Below are 15537 nucleotides of genomic sequence, written 5' to 3'. Positions count from 1 at the left end.
TGTTTGTTAGTGACATATTTAGTTTTGCTGAGGGGACTTAAAACCGCAGTGAAAAGGCGAAGGGAGAGGCAGGCAGTACTCTGCCACACTGAAGGGGGCGCACGTGAGCCAACGGGAGCTTGTTGCTGCTGTCCTTTCACGCAGAGGGGAGTGAGAGTCATGTGCACTGCTGCCAGCCGTTAAGTTTTGTGTTTTGCTTCATCGTACTGCCAAAATGGTAATCAAAATGGTATTGTTACCTCATGTTTTGTTACCTCCTCTTGATCAGTTTATCTTACCCCTACTATTCCCCTCCTGACCCCTCCTCATCCTACAAATGGTATAAGAAGGGGGAGCTATCTGTAATGCGGCAGACTCACTCTGCTGACTCACCTCACCTCTGTGATTCTCAGCTATATAGCTTAAATAAATTATCCTAAGACAAAACTCTTCGTTGTCCTCTTTGTTAAAGAAAATTCCACAACATCTGGAAGGTTGGTACAACAAGAGCAGATCTTTAATGTATTGTGGTGCTGAGCTGTTCAGTGATTAATAAACTAACAGAAGTATTTTAAAGTCTTTTCTCTGAGCTACAAGGAGCCAGTGTAAGGATTTTAGAACTGGGGTGATGTTTTAGTGAAAACACGAGCAGCAGCAGCGTTCTGGATCAGCTGCAGCTGTTTGATTGATTTATTAGTCAGACCTGTGAAGACACTGTTGCAGTAATTAATGTGACTAAAGATAAACGTGTGGATGAGTTTCTCCAGATCGTGCTGGAACATTAGTCCCTTAATCCTAGAAATGTTCTTCAGGTGATAGAAGGCCGACATTGACCACACGTGTATAACTCCATTTCTCAGGAGCCTTTCTCTGCATGTTTTAGATGTGTTCTAGCTTTAAACCACCTAGTTTAAATGAATGACCTGTGGACATGCTTCTGAAGAACTTAATGATTTGGTGAGGAGGTAATTAAATCATTTGAATCAGGTGTGTTGGAGTAGAAAAACCTAATACCTCTAGAACAGTGGCCCTTGAGACCTGGAGTTAACACCCGTGTTCTAGACCAATAAATAGTGAGTTTTCAAACAAACACTCCTGTAAACAGGTCACATATACAAGACCTTCCCTGAAAACAATGTCTAGATGTTAGATGTTACTCTAAAACCTACTATATACTTTTCAGAATTGATGGTGCTTTTCCAGGTGTGTTAACTGCCCATGCCAGAAGCAATAATGCACACCCATACCATCAGAGAGGCAGGCTTTTGAACTGCAGGCTAAAAGGTTGGATGGTTTCTGACCTCTTTAGAACAGAGGACGTAATGTTCATGGTTTTCGTCTGACCAAAGAACAGTTTTCCACTTTGCCTCAGTTCATTTTAAATGAGCTTTGGCTGAAAGAAGACTGCAGTGTTTCTGGATAGTGTTCACATATTGCTTCTTCTGTCCATGACAGAGCTGTAACCTGCACGACAAACTGTGTTTTTAATGCAGTGGCCCTGAGGGTCCGAAGATCATGGGGATCCAATATTGACTTTCAGCTTTTTCCTTTGAGCTCAGAGATTTCTCTAGATTCTTTAAATATTTTTAAGATTTTATGAACTGTAGATGATGGAATATTCAAAGTCTTCACAAATTTCTATTGAGGAACATTATTCTGAAATTGTTCCACTATTGAAGACTAGTGAACCCCTGCCCATCTTTACTTCTGATTCATCCTCTAAAATGCTTTTTTTTATCCCCAGTCCCCTTACTGACCTGTTGCCAATTAACCTAATAATTGGCAAAATGCTCCTCCAGCTGTTTCTTATTCGTACCACTTACTTTTACAGCATTTTGTTATGTCTGTCCCAAGTTTTTTGAAATGTGTTGCTGCTATCAAATTCAAAATAACTTTACTGTTTTTTTTAAAAACTGGTACAATTTCTTAGTAAGCATATCAATTGTTTAAACTATGTTCCATTATGGATAAAATATAAGTTTGAAATATGCAAATCATTGCATTCTGTTTTTATTTATATTTTACACAATGTCCCAGCTTTTTTGAAATTGGGGTTATACATCTGCAATCAATTAACATATGGAGTTAACTCAATTCAAAATGGCCACCACAGCCAACTGACCTTAGCAAGTACTAAAATGACTTTAACTCAGTTGGTTTTAGCCTATTTTACAGACAGACTGAACTAAAATTCAGAGTTGTAGCTAACAGAGTAATTTTTTCTCTCTGCTCCTGGTGGAAGGCGGATGTGTTTTTTCTCTCTGTCTCCTGAATCGCAAGTTGGATTCCGATCCTTTGACAGGATCGTAGGCTAAATGCAGTTCCTGGACCCAGGAATGAAATGGGACAAATCTTGGAGAAAGTTGCTCGCTCGAATCAGGCGGAATGGTCCTGGAATTTGGCTGTTTGGATTCGCCATTGAGAAGTATCAGCAAGACTTTCAAGGCAGACGGAAAACATAATGTCTGCCTGACCCAAAACAATTATTGTTTGTGAATCTGGCTCCCTTTGCTGGCCTTATCTGGTCAGCTATCTTCAATTTCTCCCCAGATTTTATGTAAACAAGGGGCTCTGCCCCCTCCCTTGCCTAAGGACATCTGTGGATCTGCTCTGGGCTGGCTGATAAACATTCCATCATAATTCCAACGTAATTCACGGACTTCTCTACAAACACACACACACATACACACACACACACACACACAACACACCACACCATCTTCCACCGTCTCTACAAACACACACACACACACACATTTTCCACCGTCTCTGTCTCGTCTCTGTTACCCCACTCGCACTCTCTCCCCTCCTTCACTGCCTTAGTCTAGTTATCGTAGTAATTCTTATGTTGGCTGTTTAGCGGGCCTTTGGTACTATTAGTTAGCCATGCTGTACCTTTAGTTTAGCATTATAATGTTTCAGTTTATGTTAGCTTATTTAGTCTTCCTGTACAATTAGTTTAGTTTAGTTTATCTTAGCTCATATTTTAGATATTGTTAGATTGTTAGATTCCTGATTGTTGTTTGGTTCAGTTTTAACTTTATTATAATTTCATTTAGATTATTTTAGCTACTATTTTGACTATCTTAGCTCATGTTTAGATATGTTTAGTTTCATGACTTTATTTAGATTATCTTATATTTCATTTAGATTATACATAATTGATGTTTTTTTATTTCTATATTTGATTATGATGTTTTTATCTGTATTTGATTCTGTTGTTGTTTCTGTGTTGTAAAGCACTTTGGATCGCCTTGCTGCTGAAAAGTGCTATATAAATAAATTTCACTTCACTTCACTTAACAACACATTCTGTGAGTTTTAGAACAGGGCTGCGGTAGATAGGTGGTCAGAGCCACAATCTCATAATCTTAAGGCAGTGGGATCAAGCCCAGGTTGTATGAGGAACAGTGTCCAGTGCAAAGCAATTGCCACATCTTTCATGCAAGTTCACTCACAGTGGTAATCCCTGCAGAAGGGAGCAGCCAAAAGAAAAACAACTCTAAGCATTAACACATCTCGCAAGATGTTGCATATATCACAAAATCACATGAGATCACTCATAAAATCATTAACAAAGTTTGATCAAAACAGATATAACTCTGTCCCTTCTCATCATAAGGCATGAAAGGCAGTGGGATTTTTGCATTCCTTCAAGAAACGCTAGGCCTTATTTGAAAATGATAAACAACAAGAACAAAAACAAAAAAACACCTAATTTAAATAAAGGGAGCAAAACCAGCTCTGACTGAGAGATACATTGTGATGGTGCTGTGGTTCTGCATGTTAACAGTTTCCATCCAGCAAAGGTTTGTGGTGAGAACAGGACGTGTTTCCCTGCAGTCAATGTGAAGAGGGAGACAGAGGTCTGAATTCTTCCAGGACAAAGCTTCAATGCTCTCTAGATGGGTTTGCAGGACCCTTGATAGTGAAAGGATTAAATAAATCAAGGCATCATAGTAATCCAGCAGCAAACACACATGCAGTAACACAGCTGGCCGTCATCCACACACAAACACACATGCACAGTACATTCAGCACCTCTGAGTAATGCTGCAGTACCCTGGCTCAGCCCTCAAATCATTTACACAGACCGTAAACTACCACAACAGATAAAATCCAAAGTGATGGAGAGATAACAGTGTTCTTCTTTAATGCCAGCCACTGGAGCTCAATGACTTCTCAAATCTTCACAAAAAACTCTCACAGACAAGATTTTGTCTTCTACAAACATATAACATGAAATTGGACAAATTTCAAATGTCCAAAAAACATCTCCATAGTAAAAACAACCATGTAATACATGGAATTCTACAATAAAAATTGAGGAAAATAGGAGTTCTTTGCACTTTCTAAAACTCTTAACATTCAAGTGAAAGACTTATTTCAGCATCGAGTCATGCATGCTTGACCATTACTGTCCAACCGGATGTAGACAAAGGCCTTTCAGATGAGCAAATATGATGTGATAAACGTGCTGGAAATCTGAAAGCTCATTAAAAAAATGATCACTCAACAGAACACCAAAAAGAGCAGAAAACAAAGTGAAAAGTGAATCCCCAGCCCAGTTAAAAGGACACATGTTAGAGTCACACAGAGCAGGAAGGAGTTAGAGGTTTTTCTTGTTAGAGGGTGGTATTACAACACACTGAGGGTTTCTCTACCTGAACTTGGGCTGTAGTGGTTTAGCGGGTTGACCACCCATGCACTGTCCTGTGTTACACTCTCCATCTCCAAGTCTGCATGCATTCCCAGATGGACCGGCAAACATGTGGATGATGGATGGATGGATGGATGGATGGATGGATGGATGGATGGATGGATGGATGGATGGAGAGATGGTGAAGGAATGAGAAAATCGGAAGGAGAGAAGTATTTTCAGTTAAACAACAAAACATCTGTGTATTTTATAAGTACAACTACTCAAACTGAACTGGTGAAAAGATGCAGGAATGAAGAAACTTTGCATTTAAACAAAAAAAGTGTGTCCAAATGAAGAAAATTCAGAAATTGTTCTCATACTAAATCATCTACAGAAAGCTTCAGACTAAAATTTGCACCATACACACCAACCATTCATAACATTATGACCACTGACCAAATATTTAGTAGGTTTCTCTTATGTTTTCAAACTAGTCCTGACTTACAGAGGCCGGTAGACCTCTGACTGCGTGAACCAGACCCTGGTCCAGTTCGTGCAATCAGAGCTGGTTGGTTACTGACTCACCCGGGTTAATGATCCAAATCCTTGAGCTGAATCAGGACTCACAAGTCTGAAGTATGAATTAACTCAGGTCCTATATGTCCTCTGGTAGTCTGCTGCTAAGTCCGCGAGTTAGCAAACAAAAAAACAGATACATTCCTGGAAACAATGGGGAATCAGTTTCTGAACTGGGTAAAAAGCTCCCCAGAAATGCTGCAGACTCAGGTGAGTCTGGTCTCTGAGTCTAGTAAAGAAAAGTCACTGGAAACGGCTGTGCAGCGTCACCAACTCAAATGAACCGGATCACTTTAGTGAGTGACACAGATTAACCCGAGTCCATAAAGTGAAGTGAATTTACCAGCTCTACTGATTGTCTGTACCACAGCATTTCAGTATTAATACATGTACCATTGTACCATGATTGTTTATTTACTTTGCAACATTATAACCAGACTGCTAATGCCAGATGAACATCTAGTGCCACAACTTTCCCTTTACATGGTACCAAAGTTTTGCTTTTTTCTACCATAATTTCACAAGTTATGTTGCTAACAGTCATGTTAAATTTATGTTATAAACAGTTGTGTTACAGTCATAATTTAAACAGTTGTATGACAAACAGCCATCTTACAATCATGCAACAGTCTTGTTATAGTCGTGTTACAAAAAGTCATTTTACAATCTTGTAACAAATAGTTGTGTTACATCTGTATTACACAGAGTCAAATGACAGTCATATTACAAAATAGTGTTACAAACAGGTGTGGTACAGTTTGGCCAAAGAACTGCACTGTCTTACAACTGAACTTAAGGCTACAGTCAAATCTTGACAAAGCGGTAAAAGCTCAAGTACAGACAGTTTCCCATCCAAATTCTACAAAACCTTTTGGAAGCAGCTGAGCCTATTCTTATTAAAGACGTTGACTCAGTTTTTTAATACTGGCATGCTCCCCCAAACCACAAATCAGAGTTTGATCTCACTGCGTTTGAAAAAAGGTAAAGACCCATTATTATGTGGGTTGTATCATCTTATGTTTTTTAAATGTTGAATTCAAACTGTTGGCAAAGTTACTGGCCAGGCACTTAGAAGCAGTTTCACCCTCAAACTGGTTTTATTCATAATTGACACTCGTTTTTTTCATCCTCTACAAAGTATTTAATGTGACTTACAACACCTGTACAACTACTCTACCTGAAGCTTTAATTGTACCAAAAATTGTTTGACAGAATAGAGTGGGATTATCTTTTTTCTACTGAGGAAAAATTTATCTCCTGGGTAAAAATATTATATATGTCAGCACAACACCCCAAGAGCTACACTGAAATCTGAATCTGATCTGAAATCTGATCTGAAAAACTTTTATGCCCACTTCGGGGTTTCCCCCAAAAACGAAACTAAGCTGGTGGTAGGTGGACATTTGCCGGCCGATCACCGGCCGACTGTGATTTAGTAAAAAAAAGATTATAGTTGACAGGAAAGTTGAAAATATGGATATTTATAATGTGATATTGTAAGATATTTGCAAATATTTACACAACTACAGTTTTACAAAAAGACACTTCTGAAATACTTTTTCTAAACAAAAATACTAAAATAAATACAAATTGTTTGCATCTAATTTGAATCCTAATTTAAGTCACATTTACAAATAAATTAAATGAACATAAATGAAAAAGAGCAAACAAAGCACCAACACACGTCTCACTTCCAGGCCAATGAATAACAACAACTGCTTGTCTCAAGAGGTCCACTATCATTCCAGTGCCTAAGGTTCAGCCGTGAAAAACATGAATGACTAATGTCCAGTGACTCTCACCCCATTAGTTGTGAAGTGTTTTGAAAGTATGGTTTTGGCCTACATCAAGGACTCGGCTGACATCACCACGGACCCCAGGCAATATGAATACAGGAGGAACCGGTCTGTGTGATGCAGCATCAGCTGCCGTCTACTCTGCCCTCACTCACCTGGAGGGCTGGGACTCGTATGTCAGACTGCTCTTTCTGAATTGGTGCTGCTGGGGTTGAAACCAATGATGTACAATTGGATCCTGGACTTTTTGACAGGCAGGTCACAATATGTAAGTATCCATGCTTTCTCGTCCACCACCACCATACTTAACACCAACGCCCCATAAGGGTGTGTCCTGAGCTCCCTCCTGTACATTACTCAAATATGACTGCTCTGCAAAGTGCCCAGGTGATCTTAATATTGTCAAGATTGATGATGACACAGTTGTTGTTTGTCTGATTTCCAATAATTACGAGTCTATGTACAGGAGGGAAGTCAGAGACCATGTCAATTTGTGTCGGCACATAATTGATAAAATCAATTCCTTCCTTTTATCAATGTGCAATAGAGAGTGTGTTGACATATTTGTACAACTGTTTGGTACGGCAACTGCTCTGGGGCTGACAAGAAGGGGCTGCAAAGAGAAATCCAGTGTGCTCAGACACTGACAAAAAACAGCCTCCCTCCTTTAGAGGACAACTACACCACAAGATGCAAAACCAGAACAGGGAACAATTGGAGCTGTCAGTGCTTTGCTTCTTTAGGACCTGGACAACTTGCTGTAATTGATGGATTCATGAATTCTGCTCTCAATCAGATAAACTTGAAGGACAATGTCCGAACATCAGTTCATGACCCTAAGCTTAAGAACACTTGGGTTCTGCAGCAGGACAATGATCCAAAGCACAGCAGCAACATTCCTCCACAGTCACGAGGAAGACTTGTTGCTACCAAGGGAGGCACAACCAGTTATTAGGTTTAGGGGTGATTAGTTTTGTCCATTGGTCCAGGTTGGTTTGGATAGCTTTCTTCCCTTAAATGAAATCATCATTATAAAACACATGCAAACATTTAAAACTTGTATAAGTTCTAAATGGTGATGCAGTTCAAACTGTAAAATATAAACAAACTTTGATATCACTAAAATGAGTTTACGCTTAGCTTATCATAAAATAATCACAAAGAACAGTTGTGTCTGTGGGGTGAGGGAGGCCGAAGACTCCAGGACATCATGACAGGGGTGCGTGAGATTAGGTAGTAGCCGTCCTTGAGATGGCTACTACCAAAAAAGCTGCTGCAGCTGTTTGTGTGCAGAAAACCCTGGTCTTGGGCGCGGTTCATAGTATAAAAAGGAGGTGAAAGGGGAATCACCTCAGACACAACTGGGAACATGTTGCTGTTTCTTCTGTTGGTAAGTTGTCTCCATTTAGCTGAATGTTTGAATAAATGTATGATTTGTAATCACACCTCTGGTCTGGACTTGTTTTATGTGTCCGTCTTTCCTGCAACATCCGGGGAACAGTGAGAAACACAAGGTAGTGTGGTGATATTCCTCAGAAGGGAGTAAATGCTGCATACTGTTTCTCAACAGTCACTGGAGTTTGTTATGCTGAATTCAGACCCTTCGACTTTCTGAGATAATTCTCAAATATACTTGTGTTTTATAACTCAGGTTATCTTTGTCTGGTATTAGCATTTGTTTAATGATCTGAAAGACTTGCAGTTGAAACCAGATTACAGACACTATAGAAACAGAAACATTGTTTTCTCGCTGTCTGACAATAAATCAAACTAAACCTTTCCTGTTTTAGGTCAAAAAATATTTATTTTAGTTAAATGCCTGAAAAATGAGAGAGAGACCTTTTTTAATATACTTTCCTAAAAAGTCACAGGTCTACATACATTTTTTTTTTGTATTTGGTAGCACTTTTTTCATAATGGCACTGTGCCAGTTGGCAGCCTGTTCAGCAGCTTTATTTCTCTCAGGGACCAGTTGCTCGTGCTCCATAGCACGGTCGTGCTGCAATATTGTTACCAGCAGACTCCAAACACAGTGGCCTCAGGCCCTTCTTCTGATCTGGTCTCTCCATCCTACATTCTGCCCACTTTCACCCTGTATGTCACCTCCCACACCAGAACCAATAAAACACTGGATTTATTCTATGCCAACATCAAGGACACATAAACCTTATCCACTCTCCCTCCCCCAGGGGATTCAGATCATAACCTAGTTCATCTCCAGCCTATGTCCAAACCCCTTGTGCACAATGTGACCCACACAGTGAAGAGATGGTGTGTGGAGACTGAAGAAGTTCTAAGGGGGCTGCTTTGACCCCACTTTGTGGGAAGAGCTTAGTGCTCCTCATGGGGAGGACACTGATAGAAATCATTCTCACAATAATTTGCTGGAATTTTGTCCCATTCCTCCTGACAGAACTGGTGTAACTGAGCCATGTTTGTAAGCTGCCTTGCTTGCACATGCCTTTTCAGCGCTGCCCATAAATTTTCAATGGGAATGAAATCAGGGTTTTGTGATGTCCACTTCAAAACATTGACTTTGTTGTCCTTAAGCCACTTTGTAACTAATCCGCTCTAATGCGCTTCAAATATGACGATTTTCAGAAAAAGATGTGTCATGAATTATTTACAACAACTTCTGACCAATCACACAATTCTTGGTGCAAAGTTCTGTGAGAAAAAGTTTGACCAGGGCCTTGTGCCGCAAAATGGCGGACGAAGCTGCTACAAAAACAAAATGATGCAATTTTTGTTACGCAACCACTTGAATGAGAGCTGACTTTGTGACTTCTCACTGAGTATGTGAACAGCTTATCTCCCAACTAACGCGCTGCCTGTGAGCTGGACTGAAAGGAGGAGCAGTACCTGGTTTTAGCACCGAGTTGGTCATGGACTGTGGCACTTTATCATTGATGAGCTCCACACACTCACTGGGAAAGAAGCCAACCTGAAGAGAGAGGGCGTGGGGCGGGAGGGGAAGAAACAAGTGGCAAAACTGAGAAAAATGAACACAATATTATAAACTCATTTTCTTTATATTCTGTTTTATTATTTCTCCTTAAATGCCATTACTGTTCTACAATGTTTTTTAACACTGAAAAAACAATAAAATTAAACTTTTCTGCTTTAATCCATTGAATGAGCTTTTTTTGCTTAAAACTATCAAGCCATTAGAATTTCATAGTGGCCCATGCCTAACTATAATTAATGACAGATGAAGGTTTTTATTTTCATTGTAAAGTGCAGCGTTGACTTTTTTTGTGAATTTGTATTTAATTGTAATGTTTCTTAGATTATTAGGTTGTGTTTGAGATTTCTATTTAATTTATAACTTACTTTTGCTGTTTGAACTGACTCCTTTGTCTGCAAAATAACAGAATGAATAAATACTGAATTTGTGTTAATGTTTCGGATGTTACTGATTTGAATCTATGTGTATTGTTTAGCAGCACAGCTGCACTAAGTAAATTTGATTGAATAATTGTTTGATTAAGTCTTATTTTAGAGCAATATTTGTGTTCAGGGCAGCACAGCATTGCAGTGGTTATCTCTTAAAAAGCTTAATTACATAACAGATGAAATATGAGAATAATACAATGCATTGACAGCAATTCCACAGAGCCCAGTGTCAGCAAAGACTGAAGTTTGAACCTGTAGACCTCCACTGGAGTAGGGTGGTGAGCTGTCAGCCGTCAGCTGTTTTACAGCTTCACTGTGAACGGAACATCAGCTCTGTGTTTAATTAATTAAGTGAATATAATGCAACTTAATGCTGCTCAGAGTGTTGTTCTATGATTGACACAATATATTGTACTGTACACTGACCACAGTGGGTCTAACAGCTCTAAAAACAATCAGAACTAACTAACTAAAGAGAAACTCATCATACTGCATCCTAGTAATCCATTGATTAATGAAATCCAGACAAAACAAACATAATTAATAGGAAGGGTTCTGATAAACATTTCTTTCAAACTTTTATCTAAAAAAATAAACTAAATTAAATAAGGCAAATATTCAGAATATTTCCAAGGGTGGCTGTTTAATTATTTTTAATCAGCTGGCAGCTAAGGCAGACTTTTTAAATCCAGAGACATCAAGGGAATAACTCTACTGCTTTTGTGTGGTCATATCAGTTCAGTAGGAGGTCCTACATCAAGGATCAGGATGGATCACCTTTAGACTACCAAACTAATCTGAAAACAAGGGTTCCAGACAAGCTCAGAGTCCACCATGTGCATCGAAGGAGATCACACCCGTATTTAATGCTGTCTGAATGCAATCCAGTAGCTAAAGACACACTGAAGAACCAAATGTGAAAGATTCATTATTTACCCCATGACTGCTTTATTTTTGTTGTTCACTTTGTGATGATTTTGATTAAATAAAACAGCTGCAGTAGTTACAGAGTTCTGGCTTCAACCCCCCTAAAATGCTAGGATATGGATTGTTGGGTTTTAAAGCAGAGCTTTGAGGTGGATTGTAACAGAAGTCTTTTTCAAGGCTGATCAGAGGACTGTGTTTAATGAACCGGTCATGACAGGAGATGTATCTGTCCAAAAGCCTCATATGAAGGACAATCTGAATCCTGCTTGATTTTCTGTCAACCCAGTGTTTCAGATCTGCTTTTCAAAGCAACGTTCTTTTTCCCCAAAAAGCCCCCAAAGTGTAATTAACATATTTACAGCCAGATGTAGAAACTGAAAGACAAAAAGTTTCTGCTCTGAGGCTGCAGAGAAGTGTGGGATTACCTGGAATCCATGTTTGCCCCGCCACCAGGTCGTGTCCTCTTTAGGGGGCATGTCAATCACAGACACAATGTCTCCAACCTGTGTAAAGAAACACAGCAGAGAGCAGTTTAAAGTCTCTTTACAGACCAAAAAGCTGCCCAGAAATAGACATATTCAGCTGCTGTCAGTCAGTGTGTTCAGTGTTAACTGGTTTTTCTACAATCAGTAAAATAGATGTCAGTGTTTCCCTGACCACTAGATTAGGGCTTACCCTGCCCCGCCCCCTTGAAGGTCAAGCTGACTTTATTTAATTTTATTTTCTTTTAAGCACCAAATCACAGGAAAAACTCACTTAAGCTTAGCTTTCCTGTTGAACAGGTCTATACCTTGACCTTTTATTAAACAAACTAAAGAGCATTATGTTGTACATTTTATTTACACGACAGCATGTCATTTCTGTCTCTACATGTTTACAATGTCTCCAAGTCCCATGGGCTGCAGGCTGCAGTTAGTGACAGAGTCAAACACAGCCTCAGAAACATCTGACCCTCACCAATGTCATTCCTCTGGGGTTAGTTTTGGGTCCAAAACTGCCTTTTCTCTATATAATGACATTAGCAAGGTATCAGAAATGTAAGATTTAAAGCTAGTGAGTCTTTCCTTCATCAAACAGAGATGACGAAGATGAAAGCAAATCAGGATTTTATTGACACAAATAAACCCTGGACAGTCTCGCAAGAAATATGTATTTGGGTATAATCAGGAAGTAGTTATACCTTCAACCTACGTCACACATCAATCATTATTTAACTATTTTACACACTCACTCATCCAGAGAAGATGTTTTTCAGGTCAGTCTGATAGCTCTCAGTAATACTAAACCAAAACATATCTGAAGTGCAGGTAGGGGGTAGATCTACAAGAGAGCGTGGTCAAACATTTGACTCTGCCCCAAACGGCAGATACAAAAGTGAGCACAGTCCCACCAGCAGACAGAAAGCATGTTTGGAAAATGAATTGCTTCAGAAATTCCAAAAGAGCAGATCAAACAAAGGCTGAGCAAGATTTCAGTGAAGAAATCATCCTTATTACAGCTCAGGATTTCTGTCATATATGGAACTGATTGTTGTTGGTTGTTGGTGTAAACATGCTTTTTATTATCACCTCAAAGGACAGCTCATCTGAGGCCTGAGCGATATAACGCTTGATGACGTGGGCAGCAGCAATCGCTGGAACGTTGATGGAGGATTCTTCATGAACCAGCAGATGATTCCCCTTATTGTCAACCTACAGAATACACACACAGACCCAAGTGACATTAAAAACACTAGTTTGTATTTAATCCCTAAAACAACCAACAGTCTGTGAATTTCTTCTTTTTTTTAAGAGCTGGGAGCAAATCAAAATGCTTTTCATTATATTCTGAGATAAAACTCAATAACTCTCTACTCCTTAGTTTTCTGAGGTTTGCTGAGGTGAAAAAAGCTGAAAAGTAGGAATGCAACAATATTGATACCAAGAAAACCAGCTTTAGACACAAAGTTCCCAGCATATTCTGATTTCCTGTAAAAGCCTGAGTGTAAATTGAAGACAGAAAGAACAGAGCAGCCTCACCTCCATCCATGTGAGCGCTGGCCCACAGTTGATCTTGTTGTCAGCTATCACTGAGAGTCTTGAGAGGTATGCCAACAACATCTGGGACACGGACTTAAATGAAAGAAAACACAAAACTTAGACTTTAGTAAGGCAGCAATCCAGGACCAACGCACTAAATATTAAACTAATTGACAAAATTAAACAATAAATGTGGATTACTGAACATAAGATCTTTCCCATCTAAGAGCAGTCCTGTGATGGACGTGCAACCTGTCCAGTAGTGTCCCCCTCCTCTCACACAGTGACACAGACACCAGCTCCCCAACATTACACTCTTTTTAGGAAACTATCTGACAAAAAGTTTATTATATTTATTTGGAAATGAAGCTGATGTGTGTAAATGTTCTCCCTGTTTGTCCTGCTGAAATTCGGAACAATGTGGAGCTCTGATTTTGGGTGTTGAAGCTCTGTTTTGAATATTTTATTTTTGACATTTCATTTTAGAGATTATTTTGTCTATCTGGACTGACAGATTGAATGTGATTATTTGAAATTTTTATTCATAGTAGAGACTGCAGACTTTACGTTAAAGCAAGGAAAATACTGGAATAATGATAAAACTTGAGCCCAAGGTGCAGGCAGGTATTGGATGTAATTGCCTTCAGAAAAAAAAAAAGTCACTTCCCTAATTATTGGCATATAATTCACACCCTGAGAGATTTGAGCCTGCAGAGAGTAGGAGAAGAGGGCTCTGCTCAGAACTGGCGAGGCTCCAGTTGCAGATTTTCAGCACTTGCCTCTGACTGGTCAGTCAGGTTGTCCAGTCGGGGAAGTTCAGGTAGCTGGGAGAAGCGTCGGTCGTAGATGCACAGGTGCAGGTGTTTGTCCAGGACACGGAAGTCCTCATAGCTGCGCTTCACAATCCAGCTCCGACCCTTCAGGTTTGAGACAGAAACACACAGATTTAAATGTTTCTTTCATTTAGAAGCTACTTGTTAAAGATGCTGACACATGAGCTTTGAAGCATCCTTATTACTATTAAGCAGTTATTCTTCAGTTTCTGTCACTATTTTCAGTTCACTACTTCTGCAGTTTCAACATTATACAGTGTAAATTAAATTCACAAAAACTGCAACTAAATCCCTCCGTAGACATCAATCATAGTAGAAGCGAGTGGTAAAAACGCTCCTGGTAGGAGCTCTGTAGCTCAGACAGACTTCACAGCAGAAATATAACTTAAAGTCACAGAAATTTAGACTTTACATGACTGAACTGTTGTTTTGAGATCTTCAATGGTTTTTACACAATTATAGGTTAAGTTGGATGTATTCAGGAGTTTTTATTATAGAACGTTCAAGTCTGATAATGTCCCACACTAAGGACCAGGTTCACTGTTACTGCAAGTGGTATCTGCACCATCCTTGCATCTTCATCAGCTCTGCTTATTTACTTTGTCTTAGTGTCATATTCAAGTCAAGTTTATTTGTGTAGCACATTTCAGAACATGGCAGTTCAAAGTGCTTTACATCATAAAGACACAAAATTAAAAGTCATAAAAAACAACAACATACAGTCACCAAATGAGATACCAGTTCACATCCATTTATTACGGTTCAAAGGCAGCTCTAAACAGGTGGGCTTTTAGCTGTGATTTAAAGGAACTCAGTGTTTCAGCTGTTTTACAGTTTTCTGGAAGTTTTGTTCCAGATTTGTGGTCCATAGAAGCTGAATGCTGCTTCTCCTTGTTTGGTTCTGGTTCTGGGGATGCAGAGTAGACCAGAACCAGAAGACCTGAGTGGTCTGGAAGGTTGATACAACAACAGCAGATCTTTAATGTATTGTGGTGCTGAGCTGTTCAGTGATTAATAAACTAACAGAAGTATTTTAAAGTCTATTCTTTGAGCTACAGGGAGCCAGTGTAAGGATGTGCTCTAACTTCCTGGTTTTAGTATTCACAAAGCAAATAGTGCAAATAATTACAGTACATGTAATTAGAGATGTGTTTCCACAAAAAACTAAACTGCACATATTTGTGCATACTTCCCTCAGAGTTAAAACTGCAAAAATAACATACAGGTGCTGGTCATAAAATTAGAATATCATGAAAAAGTAGATTGATTTCAGTAATTCCATTTAAAAAGTGAAACTTGTATATTATATTCATACATTACATACAAACTCATATATTTCAAATGTTTATTTCGTTTAATTTTGATGATTA

At 39.1% G+C, this 15537-nt stretch overlaps 1 protein-coding gene across 2 annotated transcripts in view; it reads right to left on the bottom strand.

Annotated features, from left to right (window-relative positions):
• The window catches only part of arhgap32b (Rho GTPase activating protein 32b), a 102144-nt gene that overhangs the window by 11660 nt on the left and 74947 nt on the right, over nt 1–15537 (bottom strand). Inside the window, exons 6-11 of one of the 2 annotated variants that reach the window (XM_017437724.2) lie at nt 14114–14251; nt 13335–13427; nt 12885–13007; nt 11742–11819; nt 9856–9937; nt 4644–4718 (exon numbers count right to left, since the gene is read on the bottom strand). In XM_017437724.2, the coding sequence (XP_017293213.2) occupies nt 4644–4718; nt 9856–9937; nt 11742–11819; nt 12885–13007; nt 13335–13427; nt 14114–14251 (589 nt within the window). The remainder of the gene's footprint in view (nt 1–4643; nt 4719–9855; nt 9938–11741; nt 11820–12884; nt 13008–13334; nt 13428–14113; nt 14252–15537) is intronic. The other variant, XM_037979163.1, reaches the window with a different exon arrangement.

The sequence above is a fragment of the Kryptolebias marmoratus genome, linkage group LG13 (genome assembly GCF_001649575.2).
Source record: "Kryptolebias marmoratus isolate JLee-2015 linkage group LG13, ASM164957v2, whole genome shotgun sequence".
Taxonomy (NCBI): domain Eukaryota; kingdom Metazoa; phylum Chordata; class Actinopteri; order Cyprinodontiformes; family Rivulidae; genus Kryptolebias; species Kryptolebias marmoratus.
This window is presented reverse-complemented; position numbering and strand designations above follow the sequence as displayed.